Source organism: Andrographis paniculata, unplaced genomic scaffold (genome assembly GCF_009805555.1).
Source record: "Andrographis paniculata isolate CXL003 unplaced genomic scaffold, ASM980555v1 Contig80END, whole genome shotgun sequence".
NCBI classification, from domain to species: domain Eukaryota; kingdom Viridiplantae; phylum Streptophyta; class Magnoliopsida; order Lamiales; family Acanthaceae; genus Andrographis; species Andrographis paniculata.
This window is the reverse complement of record NW_026137618.1, coordinates 4550749-4567196: the sequence shown is the minus strand read 5'-3', so window position 1 is coordinate 4567196 and position 16448 is coordinate 4550749. Positions and strand designations below refer to the sequence as shown.

Below are 16448 nucleotides of genomic sequence, written 5' to 3'. Positions count from 1 at the left end.
CCTCAAAAGAATAGTTTTATTTTTATTTTTATTACACATTTGTCACTATTTTTTACATTAAAAAAAAAAATCTTTTATTCATACTTTTTACCAATTCCGTGCACAACCTAAAACTATAGTTCTAGATAGAGGGAGTATATAGTATTTGATTAAATATATATTCAAAATAGATTTTTAATGTTCAAAAATATTAATTGTTAATTTTTTTAATTTTTCTTATGAGCAAATGAATATTATATATATATATATCGTATGAATATAAATAATAGTATCACATTGGAAGAATCGCTTAAGGGTGCGTGTTTAAAGAATTATAATCATACCATTATTTTAATTCAAATATTTTAATTATTTAAATTGTAATTTAAAATTCAAATCCAAATATACACGTCCCAAAGTAAAATAACTTTGTTCATTTAAATAATATTTTATTGACATGAGTTACAGTATATATATATTTTTACAAAAAAAAAAAAAAATCAAGATTATATTTTATACTTTGTATAAAAATATACATCAAACAAAAACACTCCTAATTTGTTTGTCAAATTTTTTTCAATGCTATTCTTAATATATATAATTATTTTATTACAAAAGTCAATTATCAATATAAAATATTAATATTTTTTTTTTATATTATCGGATGCAATTCCATATATCTTACATTGAAAATATAATACAAATCAAAACACTATACAAATAAATTCTAAACAAATACATCCATAAAAATGATAAAATTTACATAGTAAAAAAAAATAAAAATGTAAATATATATAAATAAAAATATATAGAAATAAAATATTAAATATTAGTAGTATATTTTTTATGCCTCAAATAAAAATAATAATTATATTTACTATTCTTATATTATATTATATAAAGAATTAGTATTTAATTTTAAATATTACATTGAATATTTATATATTTTTAAAATACTAAAGCACTATATATATATATATAAATACATAAATATAATTAACCCATTAAGAAAATAATACTAATAATAATAAAAAAATCTGGCAAACTTTCTTCCTTTCTCATCGAATCAGAATCACTTGTGGAACGGCGTACACCTATCAGCTTCCTTCCTGCGTTAGGGTTTCTCTCACCGATTACTCTTCCTCGTCTGCCTTGCGGACGCCCCATCGCGTCGTTTCCGGCCACTACATTTTCGCGTCTGGATTGCAGTTTGTTTAGCCGACTACATCTTCATGTATTTTCAATTTAATTTATGAACTCTCGGTTTGTTGTTTGATTTATTTGCAAATATTGTGTCCTTTGGGAGGGAGTGGTGCTACGAAGGCTTGAAAGGGATAAAAGCGAGCCTGCCGATTTGTGTTTTATGAGTTTGTGCGAGATGTTAATGTTTTGTTGGAGGTGTTAGTTGTTGGGAGTTTGTTTCTGATGCATTATATTAGGTATCAAAGAAGATTCATCTTGGCTTCAAAAGGAACGTCAGTTTTAATGAATAAATGGAAATGCTACCTTGTCACTTTTTGGCAATGGCATTTTTCGCTGTGGTTTCTTCCGAGAAGGGTTTATAGAACCCAATTATCCAATCATTTCTTTGAATTTTCGGGCGGTAAATTCCGTCCAAGGCTAAATACGGGCGAGAGACCGATAGCGAACAAGTACCGCGAGGGAAAGATGAAAAGGACTTTGAAAAGAGAGTCAAAGAGTGCTTGAAATTGTCGGGAGGGAAGCGGATGGGGGCCGGCGATGCGCCCCGGCCGGATGCGGAACGGCGAGAGCCGGTCCGCCTATCGGCTCGGGGCGCGGACCAGCGCGGATTGAGGCGGCGGCCGAAGCCCGGGCAGTCGACATGCCCGCGGAACGCCGTCGCCCCGATCGTGGCGGACAGCGCGCGCCCGCGTGGATGAATATGAGCTTGAATTTATTTATTTAATGGAGAAGAGTTGTGTGGTTTTAGATTTATTTTAAATGGATTTACTTCTTTTTTAATGTCTATTAGGGTGCATTTTTGTTGTGGGAATAATCAAAATGCTTGCTAAGATGCTGGAAGGCTGTTTGTTTTGCAAAAAAAAATTAGGGTTTGATCTTTAATATTTACATGACTCTCTGCTCAAGATTGAACCTTTGCTGTTGCTATGGTCATAGTTTGAATTTGCTATTAGCAACTGTATTGAAAACACGGGCTACTTCTATTATGTATTGCTTCTATTTTCTGTCAGCACGAATCATTTGACCTTTTACGTCTTTTTTGTTGCAGAGGATAATTTAACAGTGGGGAAACTTGTGGAGGATGCTGTGAGCCTAGTTCTGTCGATTATTATTTTAGCTTGGTTTTAAGATGCATGGTCAAGGGAATTACACAACTCAAGCTGGGCAGGCTCCTTATGCTCCACAGCCTGCATTTCAGCACCACCCTGTTGCCGTACCTCGTCCTCCGCCTGTCCCTCATCACGGTCCACTTCCTCCCCCACCACATGCCATTCCACAAGGGCATCCTTATTTTCATTTTAGACCCGGCATTGTGGCATATCCGAATACTGTACCCAGTGTTCCTCAACAGGGCCCACCGGTCCCAGCTGTAACAAGTGGAATGAGTTCTAACCAATCCTATGTAACTTATCCTCAACCTCCTCAGGGCAATGCAGGCGCCCAAATGTCTTGTCCCTATCCTGCTTCCGAGCAACAACGTCAGCCGTGGAATCAAAATGCTCATCAATTTCCTCCTGCGGCACCTCTTCCTGCTCCAAGTGCTTATCCACTGGCATCTTCGCAAGAGCATACTATGGAGAGAGGCCGTTCTTTTCAACCCTCATTTCATGGTCCACCGCCCCCACAGCCACCGAGCATTCCTGGGTTTTTAAGACCTGATCCTTATGGTCCCCCTGTCCCTCCAGTGAGACAACATTCCTTTCCACAATCAATGGGGACACTTCCCCTTCCACCACCACCACCTCCTCCACCTCTGCCTTCTTCTTCCCCACCTATAGTTCCACCACTTCCTCCATCTTCACCCCCATCAGATATTTTGTCAAATAATGAAGGAAGCCAGGGGAGGATACAAGATGGAAATGATTCTATATCGGAACACACATCTCCCGGAAAGTCTGTGAAAGATGGAAGCTTGCATCAAGCTGAAGACGTACTTCCGCATACTGAAAAAATTGACCCTAAGGTAGAGTTTGAGGATGCTATTGCCACTCATTCACCTGGTGACTCTGATATGGACATGGAAGGTTAGTCTTAGAGTTCTGTCAGATACCTGCTTTTTATACACAATGTGGAAGAGGTTTATTATATTTTTACTTTGTGTTGGTCAAATGCTTCATTTTCTTTAAACAGCATTGCTTGAGATTTTGGAATAAGAAATCATTCTAGTGCAGTAAAGTTTATTAGAATATGAACGGGAACAAGTACTTTTCCTCTCTCTCTCTAAATAATGGTTATGCCTTTTTATTCTTTTTCTTTTAGCTAACCATATCTACTTATGCTGTTGTGCACTCACCTTACTACAATTTCCTCAATTCTGAGGAGCTATTGATTTTCTTGGGAATTAGGAGCTATGTTTAGACTGGATAAGCTTTTCACTTTGTTCTGCATTTTGGTTGGCTAGGTTTCATATATTTGTGTTTTATATTATGTTTGATTTATAACTTTTACCCTGAAAATTTTATGTTTCTTCAACCTACTGATATTTTTGGACCTGTTATCTTTCTGATGTAGTAGTGGACATGAAATCATTATATCATATTGTTGTGCTTTATCTTATATAATGGTTTATTTTGTTACCTTTTAGTATGTTCTGTAAGTGTATACAATGGAGGCATGTGAACCATATAGCTGACCCCAGGGATAAATGCTTAATCTATGATTCTTCAAGTGGGTTTATTGTCAAGCCAAATGTATGTTCTTGATTTTATACTTATATTTCTGCGTGAATTTGGATATGATGTTTCATCTGCGTAGGAGATATTTTTATTTTATTTTTTTTATAATAATAATATTAATTTTATTTTTTAATGCTTGACTGGCTTAACATCATTTCTTGGTCTGATCTACCTATTTTTTTTTGTATTCAAATTCAAAAGCTGCATATCTAATTTTGTTAGCCATGAAATTACTGCCGTTTTTAATTTTTTCTCTGGTGGAACATGCTGGTAAGGCAAATATGGTCAACCAGATGTTGTGGGTGTATTTGTTTGGGGATTTGGATTTTGACCTAGGATTTGAATAGTAAATTTTTTAAATTGGAGTAGTTGTATGATGTGATATACATACGTATTGAACTATTAATATGATGTTTTGAATGTAAAATTGAATTTTAATATAACATAGAAAATAAAAAATAGTTGTTTGATTTGATGTTTTTGGGAGGGAAAAAATGTATGAATAGTAGAAATTTGTTGAAGTTGGATAAAAGAACACACCCTTTGAGTCTTTGAGAGTCATATAACAATGTGGGAAAAACTCTTTAGTTTATTTCTTAGCAATTGCAATTGTAAAACAATTTCCAGTACGAAATGCTTTTGAATCTATGTGAAAGTTCCTGGTAGCATCATTCCTTACAAAAGTCATCTTTCTTGTATTTAAAATTCAGATCAGCCTAAAGGATAAACATGGAAAATGTAATTTACCTTCACAACACCTTTTCTTTTATATGTGGTTTTATTATATGAGAATATACATATGTTTCCTTCATATGATCGGGGATTATCCCACTTCATATGGAGAGCATACAGCTTCCTGCTGTACGAGTCATCAGATTTTTGCAGAGATCTTGATAATTCTGTTTAAACATTGTGCTTATAGATCTAGGTATTATGTAAAGAGCATAAATGGAATTTTTGCTAATTCTATTGTTTGGTGCCTCCAGATGATATTACTCTCCCTGATGTGGAGAGGAATGATTCGTTATTGAATAACTCAAATGATGAGCGCATTTCAACATCTCAAGATCATCACGGGAAGGAGCACCTGCAGGACGTGCTGGATGTTGGAACACAATTGCTTCCTGAAGTTGCTCTTGATGGTTCTGCTTTGCCTGAAGGATCCCAGGATCCAAATGGAGGTATAAAACAATAATTCAATGTAGCCTGGAAGCTAGATGTTGATTGGTGATATTAATTTTTTATACAAGGTCTTTCTTTAAATTGTCATGAAACTTGCACTGCTGCGCGTCTGCCACATTTTCTCACTGTCTATTGGAAGGCCTGCTTCTATGAGTTCTGCTAATGAGTAAAAAATTCAGTTGTTTAGGGATGACTGTTCTAGATATAGGGTTGTCTGAAGTTCTAACCGTGACTATCCTGGGGTTTTTTTAGTTGTGTATAGAAGTATTTTGGTGTTTTGGGTTATTTTCAGAATAGGAAAATTTTGAATGATAAATGGTGTTCGATTTGATGTTTGAACGAAAGTAGGTTGTTGATTGTGATATTTTTTTAGGGGAAAGAATATGTGAATAGTGCGGAAACAGGTTTGGAATCACGATAACAAACACCTGGTTTTTTTAGTTGAGGTGTAGCTACTGTTACATATTTGATAGATTTGACAAATTTTCAAAAATTATTTAAGTGTAGAACCTAATTTCATGTTGCAAAAGGTACAACCACAACGACAACATAGAAGTGTAATTAAAACCAATGCACAGGATGGCAACATAGACAATTTTATTGAAAAGCTTTCTTGACCTGTTTTTCTTTGCATTAACACAGCAACCCATGCAGCAAGCAAGTGGGGACAATCCATGCATTAGCCCATTGGAGTCCCCAGTATCATGATAATTTATTGATAGCGGGGGGAGGGAAGGCAGGGTTGAGGTAAATTAAATTTACAGGAACTATGGTGAATATAGAAAAGTGACCTCTGATTATCTAGAAGTCTGGGGAACATTAAGCCTTTTGAAGTCTTATATATTATTTATAGAAAACAGAACTGATTATTTTCCCTGGTACTGACAACTTCATAATGTTATAAGTAACAATTCTTAGAGTTAGTGGACATTCATGTGGAACATCATGCTATAACTGCTAATTATTATGCCATATACTTGTTGTATTAAGCCAATCATGATATTAAAACTTGGACTGGCATTGGAGAACTTTGAATCTTTTATTTTTATAATAATAGAAGAGAATTTTGTGATATAAATTTAGAGTGCTGCGTAGTTCACAGGTTGGAATCTTAATTTACATACAGGTATTGGAAATTGAAATCATTTTAATCCCTCTCTATCCACTTTGAAAGAAAGTCCCATATTTTTTTTTTTTTTTTTGAGTTTGAAAAGTTCATTCCAATAGGCTTAGTCCAAGCACAAAGGTTTATTCCCTTCTATATTTCCCAAATCCTCCAACCAAGCGGTTCATAGGTGTCTAAGTAACATTTTAATATGTTGATGAACTTAGTGCTACTGTTTATATTCATAGGAAGTGATGGGTGTTTAATCCCTCCAGTGAGATAGCCAGAGCTGTGAAATTTCTGCATTCTTCTATATACTGAACTTTTAAAATTTTAATTATTTATGCAATGACCTACAAGTTTATTTCCCTTTATTGAATGAAATTTGGATGGTGTTTTCTTACACTGGTTAAAATGCTTTATGAGTTGCTGCTTCTTGTAAGATGGTTATGAATGTATAATTTTGCAACTTTTGTTTAGAAGATATTTTAGCGTCAGGATAAAAATCATTAAATAAAGTCATGGAGTCTGTAATGGTTGCAATTACAAGTTTATTTCTCTTACTGAAAGAAACTTGGATGGTGTTTGCTTAAACTGGTTGAAATAATTTATGAGCTACTGCTTCTGGTAAGATGATTATGAGTGTATAATTTGTGTAGAAGATATTTTAAGCTTCGGGTAAAAATCATTAAAAAAAGTCATGGAATCTGTAATGGTTATATACAAGTTTATTTCCCCTTATTGAATGAAACACGGATGGTATTTGCTTAAGCTGGCTGAAATAATTTATGAGCTACTGCTTCTGGTAAGGTGACTATGAACGTATAATTTTGCAACTTCTGTTTAGAAGGCATTTTAAGTATCAGGATAAAAAATCATTAAATAAAGTCATGGAGTATGTAATGCATGTAATTAAAATACTCATATCAGTTTAATCAAAGTTCAAAGCATTAGTTAAGGTTTAGTTATCTTTGAGTCAACTACATTCAAGTATGTGATATCTTAGGATTTCCAAGTATTGCTGTGCTAATGTTTGACCATTTGAAAGAAGAGGGAGGCATAGGTTTTTGTGCAGGAGAAAAGTTTCTTACTGGATTTTGAAGGTCCTGTAAACTTGTTGTATACTAGAAATTGATTTATTGGACTTAAATGCGTCAGCATGCTAACAATCATTGTCTTAATGCTTACTAGTTACTATGTACTATTATTTTCTAGTTGGTATACTGATGCATTAGCTGCTCACTCTTATCTATATTGTAACTAGTCACCTCATGAGTAGTTGTTTCCTTATGCACCTTTGTTTAATTCATTAAATTTTATTAAGTTTTGACTTTTGACACACTTGGTACTCTGGCATGTCTTATGGCTGATGAATCAGGAAAGGAAAGAAATGAACAAGCTGAACAGCGCCTGGATGACTTATCTTTCCAACATGAAAATTTCAACACACCATCTGTACCTATAGTTACTGAAGCAATTGGTAATAGTAATCTTTCTGGTCCGGTAAATGAAGGCACCGATCCATTCAGTCTTTTACAGGACTATGCTTCTGATGATAGTTCTGAAAATGAGGGTGCAAATGTTCCTGGTGATGGTAGTTCTCAATCCAACAAGGATGGACATACGAATCTTGATACTGGGAAGGTGTGTAAATTTGGTTCAGAGCTCCACAGGCAGAGTGTCTCAGAGGCCAGTAAAAATATACTTGTGAATTCTGTGAATGAATCACCAAGCATGATGGAAGCAGATAGCATATCTATAGGGACACGGGAAGTCAAGGAAATTTCTGGCAGAAGTAGTAGACGCCAAGAATTTGAGTGTGATCAACATAAAGATTCTTCAAGACATTATGACACTGATATTGGTTGTGAGGATGCCAAAATGTGCCCGTCAGATATCAAGAGTGATGTTACTAAATTGAATGTAGATGAGTTTGGTAGGTTGATTAGAGAAGGTGTTAGTGACAGTGACACAAGTGATTCACCACGTTATGCACGGAAGCAAGGAAGAAGAGCTAGAAAAAGGAGTAGAAGTCAAAGTAGAAGTCCATCTCCTCGTGGCCGGCGGAGGAGAAGAAGTCCGTGGAGGAAAGAGAGGCGTGGTCGATCTCGCAGGTTTGGATCAGACATCTGTTTAATATTTCGTGGTATTCTGTTCCTGTTTAATTTTGGATGGTGAGATCTGACATTATTTACTTCTTTCAGTTGGTCTCCAATGAGAAGTAGGAGTAGGTCTCCTATTGTGCAGCGTGGCATTGAGTCCACAGGTGATAAACCGAGACAGGAACGGGGTCAGCCTCCTGTATGCTTTGCCTTTCTCCGAGGCAAATGTTACCGTGGAACTACTTGCCGTTATTCACACCATGATCCTGAGAAGAGTGAGAAAAAGAGATACAGTAGAGGAAAACAGTATCGGGATAAGCCACATGAATTACGGAATCCTGACTATCGTGAAGAGAGTAATGCTATCCCTGAAAGAGAAAAACATATGGGTACCAGACTTCCTCTAGAAACATTTGATCTGAAAGAAGTAAATGATTCAGATGATCTGCCAGTTGATTCTTCTACCCACACACTTGAAAAAGATGAAAAAGATTCTTCCCTTCTAGCTTCTGATGTTTTAGGCAGCAACCTTTCACGCAATTCTGCTCATAATGTAACCTCAAGGAAAGAAGATTCTTTGACTCCAGAACCTGAGGGACCTGATAAGATCCATCAAATCATTAATCAGCCAGACCAACGAAGTACCGATGCTTTATTCTCTAATACTCCTGTCATGGAAGCACCATTAACCGCACCAGCCAGTGTTCCTGCTGATCAGCTCGATGTAAAGGAGGCCCCTCCTGCTGTGAGTTCACTTGGAAATCCTGTTTCAAAGCCCTATTTCTCTCAAGAGGTTCCTTCTCGGCCTTTGGAGGAGCTGCTCCCTTCAGGTGCTACTCATCTATCCCAGTCAGGCCTTCCTTTACCTTCAGTCTCTCAGGTGGTGACTCTGCCTTTCACTCAGTCAGCAATGCAAGATTATAACAAGATGCCCTCAGTATCCCAGTATCATTCAGCTCCAGCAAATTATTCACCTTATCAAGCCCCTGTGAGTTACCAGAATATGCCTTTTCCTGGACTCTCAAACTCTTTGTCAAGCTCATTTGTTCTACCACCACCTCCATCTCAGAGTCGTATATCTACTAATTTAAATGCTCAAGAATACACTCTACCTTCACAGCATATGCAACACTTGCTGCTGCCTTCACATGAGGGTTTATCTTCTAATGCCTACAAGGAAAGTCTGCCAATTGAATATCCTAACCGATCTTTGACTGGTCAGTTTCAGTTGTACTCTACAATGGGGGAGCCTGGTCAGAGGCCACATATCAGCAATATTTTTGAGTCAGCTCTAAGTAGTCGTTTGGGTGCTTCTCATGTAAGAGGAGAAGAATGCTTGACAGGGTATGAAGTTCAGGAGCGGAATCATTCTCGATCATTTTCTGAGGCTCAATCACATTTTTCCTTGCCAATTCAGTCTCTGCTGAGGGGAATGCAGGGTTCTGGTGTTGGAAATCCTCTGTCAGACGGTAGTCGACCTTACATCCAGCAGGTTTCTCATGGTCCACAATATTCTGTTGGTACTACTATCACTGCACAGTTGACTGAAACTGGGAACACAAGTTCTTCCTTATCAAATGTAACCCCAGGCTTTCCTCAGAACACTCTACCTAGTTATGTGCATGAGATTGTTGGATCCCGAACTTCAAACAATTTCAGTCCATATGCGCCCACTTTCAGTCAACCACTGGGCTTTAAACTTGGTTCTAATGCTTTGACCCAGGAAAATGATTTAAACAAACATGTTGGATATGGCGCCTCATTTGTGTTGGCTTCAGCTTCTGGTGATGGGCACAAGATTGGAAGCACCAATATGGTGTCATCAAATTGTGGGTTGCCAGCTGTAAATGTAATACCAAGGCTTGGTGGCAATCAGTATGATCCTCTCTTTGATAGCATCGACCCAGCTTCAAATTCCTTTACTAGAGTTGATCAACTAAATCGCGAAATTGTTGGCGATTCTGATGATGTGCTTAAACTTGGTGGATCTGGAAGGATGTTAAACACTGAGGCCATCAATCAGGAAAAAGGATTAGCTGTCTCTCTTAGTGATTCTGTTGAAAATGAAGAGTTTGGTGAGACAGCTGATGCTGGGGTAGGTGCAGTGTTGAGTGGAAGTCCTTGTTATCCGAATGAGGCACCTGATATGAATGCTGGAGAAATTGAGATGGATCAGGTTAAGAAATCTGGTAAAAAGAAAAAGAGCCATGAGAAATCTATGAAACTGTTTAAGATTTCCATTGCTGCTTTTGTGAAAGAGGTGCTAAAGCCATCATGGCGCCAGGGTAATATGAGCAAGGAAGCATTTAAAACCATTGTCAAAAAAACTGTTGATAAAGTTTCGGGAGCAATGAAGAGTCACCGCATACCTAGATCCCAGACAAGAATAAATCACTACATTGATTCTTCACGGGGAAAGTTAACCAAGCTAGTTATGGTAATGCATATTAATAATTAAATTTTGATATTTGGGCCCATCTATCTGTTTGCAGTTACATAGAATATAATTGAACACTTTTCTAGAAATATTGCTGCATAAAATATCAGTGTATCTATGCATGTAATGTTTTGCTTATTTTATTTTATTATTATTATTTTTAATCCTAATCACTTGAATTCTTTGCTCTTCATGCGATATAATTCACTTAATACTCTGAATGCAGGGGTATGTTGATAAGTATGTCAAGGTGTGAAACCCAATTTAGGTGACGGATCTGCTGTCAGCCTTGACTTTGATGCTCTTAAGTTTCCAAGTGTTTTGTCTTTGAGTGATGCCTACCGAGAAGCTTTGCACTGGTGATACATCTATGTAAATTTAGCAAAGTAGAGGGAGTTGCAAAACTTGTACGTAATGCTTTCCTGTTGAGCTAGGTCCCATTTGTTTTCAGTTAACCTCATATGTATCACTTTTCTTTTTGGATATATTAAGTTTTGCTTCGCTTGTTTGGATGATATATTATCAACTAATTACATTTCACTTCCACTGCCCCCTGTTCTATACCAGTGCATAAATTGTGTTTAATTGTTCAGTTTAGTTATTTTAATGCCAAGAAAAAAACATGAGAAATGCCAAATCTTTATAAAAGCCATAACTCATAAGTTTTAAGGTTTTTGTGCCTTTCACCAAGACTCACTACTCATCATTTGAATGTAGAAATGATAAATTGGCATCTCGCCGTTTTGTTTTCTTTTTTCTCTTTTTTTTTTTTTTTATTTTAAGGCTTGTAAATGCCAAATCTTTATGGCTAGGATTATAAGTTTTTGACAATTTTCTTTCCCAATCTGGATTCTCTTTTATTGTGTTTTTTAATAAATAGCTGTCTTTTTTTTTTCTCAGTTTTTATCTTTTATTGGAATACTGCCTGTGTTGGCACCTTGGTGGGAGTCTGCATATCGGGGTTGTTTTGTATTTGGCATGTTAACTTTTATTTTTTATTTATTTTCCCCACCAAGATTAAACGTCTTTACCGGTCCATCTTATCCAATACTCTGAATTTTTGGGCTTATGACTGAATATATACGACCAGATGCTATGCATGCATCATCAATTAGATTCGTGTTTTGGGACATGTAATCTATTGCGTGTTGCTCTCCATATGCAAAACAGGAAACAATTGTTTGAAAATTGTCTCATTAAATGACTATTGACCGTTTGTAATTTGAGTGCTTTGGGATTGTGCATATCTTTTTGAAATCAGTTAATATGGATATTGATCTATGCTTGTTATTTGCTTTATTTTATTTGAGCATTTATGTTTTATATTGACAGTTACTTCCGGAGATGACACGTGGCTAACACTTGTTAAAGTCGGGAGAAGAAAATCAAAACTTGTTAGTTTGAGCTCTCAGAGGTATGCTCTTGACATTTGAATTTAACCATTTTTCTTAAAATGCCTTTATTTATTTTTTCCTTAGTGTTGCTGACTTTTGCGGTTTGAAATTTTTAGTTTGAAGTATGAGTAAGCACCTTGTATTGAGTACACCTTTTTTTTTTTTAATAACGACATGAGAGCCTTTATGGTGCATTACTGTATTAATCCTCTTAATAGAGGACAGCTACAAAATGTTCCTTTTCGGGAAAGGAATATTTTCACCATCCTCTATTAAGTTGCATGAGAAAAGGTTGAATTGACCCATACTGTTCAAATGTACAAGCGTTGGGAAATATGTTGCTTTTGTATATGCATCTGTAGCGAGCCACTATTGTAAGGTATCTGTTTTCTTATTTAATGTTTATAATACCCTTGGCTTTTTGTATAGTGTGTGATGGTATTGTGGTAAATAGAGGTAAGAGTAAAGGTAAATTGATAATTTGGTAGGGACCACATAGACTATAAATGGAAATGAGCTATTTAGGTGGGATAATCCTAAATGGTAAGTGAGGTGGGACGGAGGGAGTACATACTTCCACGATTATGATATTCTATGGAATTTATTATGCTTGCTGCATTGTATTGGAATATTTTATCCGGTTATTTAACCAAATCATATAATACTATGTTGGTTTTTTTATTTATGAGTCCGATGTTCCCCCTGTGCACTGAAGCATCTCCCAATTCCTGCTCCAACTTTTACCTTGTCTAGAGGTTAAGTGGTAGTTTTATTCTATAAATTAAAATTATTTAACCATCCTTTTGTGTGATTGCTTCTGTATTCTTCTGTTATTTTTGTTTTTCTTCTCTCTACTCATTTTCCAACAGCCTAAACAAATGTCTCTCAGTCATTCTTAACTGTGCTCGTTTTTTCATCTTCCTGCAGCTTAAACAACGCTCTCTGTCTTCATTCAGTTTCTTCTTATTTTTTGTTCCATAAAACCTTATATGAATCTCTGCAGCCTTTTGTCTTTCTTCTCTTATTTTGCCCTCCAACTTGAAATGGTCATTGCCTGCTCTCCACTGCTATGCTAAATTTGATTATCTATCTGCTCAAGTAGCTAGAGTATTATGCAAAATCATATGTGAACTACCGATGATTGTACCTTTTGTTCAATCTAAGTCTTTTTGTAGTGTTTTATTTGAGTTGATTATGTAGTTGATTCAAAGTATTTCTCGGACACTAATGATTGCAATTCTTTATAAAATTTTTAGATAGCGATCATCTTGCAATATGCGATCCTGTTATACCATCTTTGTTGGGTTGGGTGTTGTTCTCCACTATCTGAGGTTAATTATTGTGCTCTGTAGCATATATATATATATATATATGTTGTGCTTTATAAAATATTTAGATAGCGATCATCTTGCAATATGCTATCCTGTTATACAGTGTTTTTTGGGTTGGGTGGTGTTCTCCACTATCTGAGATTAATTATTATGCTCTGTAGCCTTAATAAATTTGATTTGTTTGAGTTCAAGATTTATCCGTGAATTGATTTGATTCATCAGTAGTATCACTAATATATGCATATTTGTTATCCCCATATTAAATAGAAGATAGAAATTAATTTATTACACAATGAAATCAATTTCATCTGTAGCATATATATAATGTGCTTTATAAAATTTTTAGATAGTGATCATCTCACAATAATATGCTATCCCTCTGCATCCTTTAATAAATTTGATTTAATTGAGTTCAAGACTTCATAAATTGATTTGATTCATCAGCAGTATCACAAATATATGCATGTTCGTTACTAGATTGTCTTCAGGATTCATATTTCCAGGACTATGTAATTTCTTTTCAGTAAGTTTATTTAACTAGTGCGGCTTACAATTTTATTTACTTCATTTTTTTTACCTTTGTGATAAGCAGTGCATCACAAGATTTATTTGCCGTCTGCTGGACACTGGATGGACTTCATACACTTTTATCTGGCTGGATAAAAGTAAATGTCTCTTCGATATGTCCTGCTTTTCCATGCTCCACAGATAGCCATTCGTACTATTGGAGAAGTTCAAGGCTTTGCTCTATCTTCTCGTAACTGAGAAAAGCTTTTTAGACACTCTTCTCCGGTGCTCCTATATAGCATTTCAGTAAGACTTGGTAATTACTACACATATCAACCCCATGGTACAAGGTACCAATACCATGCTCAAACAAGTTCATCAGTATGCTCAAGTCCTGGTGGGATAGCAGAATAGTTTGGCTGACATGATACATTGAGTAGAAGCTGTAACATCAAGAGAGCTCATTGGTGGGAAATTGTTGCATCTGGTCATTCGAGACTTTTTGGAGAGTATGAGTTCCTCTCAAGTACGTGTAATATCTTAATGATTATGTGTATATATATGATTAAGTTCCACTCTAAAGCCATTGTCTTCTTTTCATAGGTTTGGCTTATTTCTCATCAAGTGATGTCGGAGCCAAGATGGAAGAGTTTCATGTGATGACTACAAATGTTAGGAAGCCTGTAGGTAAGATCATCTAATAATTTCTGTTTTGTGAGATCCTATATTAGGTGATAAGGCAAAGTTCCGTAACATTTCTTAATCAGTTGTGCTGAGTTGAACGGTTCTTCAATCATGTATATAAAGTAGGTTCGAGCATTACTTCTATAGGGTAGTTCTTTCATGCTTCCTGGTAAAGCTCTCTTAAATGACATTTAGATATAGATTTTGTAGTTTTGAAAAATTTTGGAAATCGTACTGTGATGTTTTGTGATATAAAAATATACTCCCTCCGTTCCTTAAAGTATCCGGTTACTTTTTGCACTTCAATTTTTTAATATTAATATGATATTGATATGTAAGTACGAGAAAATGATAAAAATAAGTATAATATGATATAAAGATAATGGTATTTGTGTAATATATGATAAATTTTAAAGGTATTTTTATTGTTAGGTAGATAGTACAAATATCAGAAAAAAAAATTGATATTGTTATAGGACATATCAAAATGAATAGTATCAAAATTCAGAAATATACATATATATGTAGTTGGAGAAATATGCAGGGTTTGTTCTGTTTTGATTTGAAATTGAATTTTTATTTTATTTTATTTTATTTTGATTTGAGTAGTATTACCATGTAATGTTGGTATATAATATTAATTTGGCATTCACGAGTACACTCTAGGTAAATCTTCGGCCGAACTTAATAGTTTGCAAACTAGATTCGACAAGATAAATTACTATAGTTTGAAAACTAGGTCTGATAAGATAAGTCATATTAGACGAATCATGTGTGGTAGACAAGATCTAGAGGCGCTAAAAGTTTGAACTCATAATTTTACGATTATGAGGCCACATCACACTATCGGTCTTAGTTGTTGCTCAAATGGTTGTTGAAGTAATCGAAAAGCGGTGAAATGCAACTACCCTGGATCTTGAAGAGGGAGCAACCCAAGCAGAAGAATGGTTCGTAAAGGTGCAAAGAAGAAGAACAGTGGACTGCATTTTCTGAAGGATATGTTATTGTTGTAAGTGATGAATTTGCCATTTAACTTGAGCACGTCAAATGGTACTATTAGATAGATGATAATACATTTGTGTATTATATGCATTTATGTTTGATAATATTTAGATATTATGTTGAGAGAAACAAATACTCCCTCCGTCCACAAAAAAAAGTATACAATTATTTTTGGCGCGGTGTTTAAGAAATAATAGTATTTTAATTATAGTGGGTAGTTAAAAGTAGTGTAATGACATTTTTGCCCTTGCCTTTTGGTGTAAAAGTAATGATGTGATATAAAGTAGGGGTATTTGTGAAAAAAAGTAAGGTATTTAATGAAATGTTTACTTTGTAATTGGACGTCCCAAAATAGAAATATGTATACTTTTTAGCTGGACGAAGGGAGTATATTTTTATTTGAAATTGGATGAATAACTGGATTTTTGGGTTAAAAAAAAAAAAAAAAAAAAAAAAAAAAAAAAAAAAATCCTTGGTTTTGAAGAAGAATGCTATCACATTAATGTTTTAAATATTTTGTGAAAAGAAATACTCAGTAGAGTACTAGTTTACTACTCCTTCCGTCTCAATAATTATAAATTAAAATAATTAATTAATTTAATTAAAATTAAAAAAAAAATAAATTAAAAAGTTTAAAATAAGATTAAAGTGTGTAATTATTTTTCAAAAAATGAAAATAACATGGAATATAGAACGGACAGAAAGGACAACAATATAAGAAATGTATTAGTGAAATAATTGTTATTTAGTAAAAGTAATTATAGATTAATATTAAAATAAGTAAATAGTTTAATTAAGATTAAAAAAATTATGAAAGTTAAAACTTAAAATGTGATTAAAATGGATA

The 16448-nt window shown here is 34.9% G+C and overlaps 1 protein-coding gene across 7 annotated transcripts; it reads left to right on the top strand.

Annotated features, from left to right (window-relative positions):
* The first annotated feature begins 1014 nt into the window (after positions 1 to 1014).
* Positions 1015 to 15976, top strand: LOC127240866 (uncharacterized). 7 transcript variants are annotated; one of them, XR_007836402.1, is made up of 10 exons: positions 1015 to 1213; positions 2231 to 3206; positions 4844 to 5038; positions 7523 to 8258; positions 8349 to 10683; positions 10910 to 11090; positions 12016 to 12097; positions 14001 to 14424; positions 14519 to 14602; positions 15480 to 15976. XR_007836402.1 is itself a non-coding variant. In XM_051259714.1 (6 exons), exons 2-6 carry the CDS (start codon positions 2312 to 2314, stop codon positions 10937 to 10939), a joined length of 4191 nt encoding a protein of 1396 aa, XP_051115671.1. In that variant the 5' UTR covers positions 1015 to 1213; positions 2231 to 2311; the 3' UTR covers positions 10940 to 11200. The 7 variants fall into 7 exon arrangements, 1 of the variants encoding a protein (XP_051115671.1); XR_007836398.1 differs by having other exon boundaries at positions 14001 to 14441; positions 15480 to 15973; XR_007836400.1 differs by lacking the exon at positions 15480 to 15976 and adding an exon at positions 12298 to 12456 and having other exon boundaries at positions 14001 to 14441; positions 14519 to 14905.
* Positions 15977 to 16448: the final 472 nt, after the last annotated feature.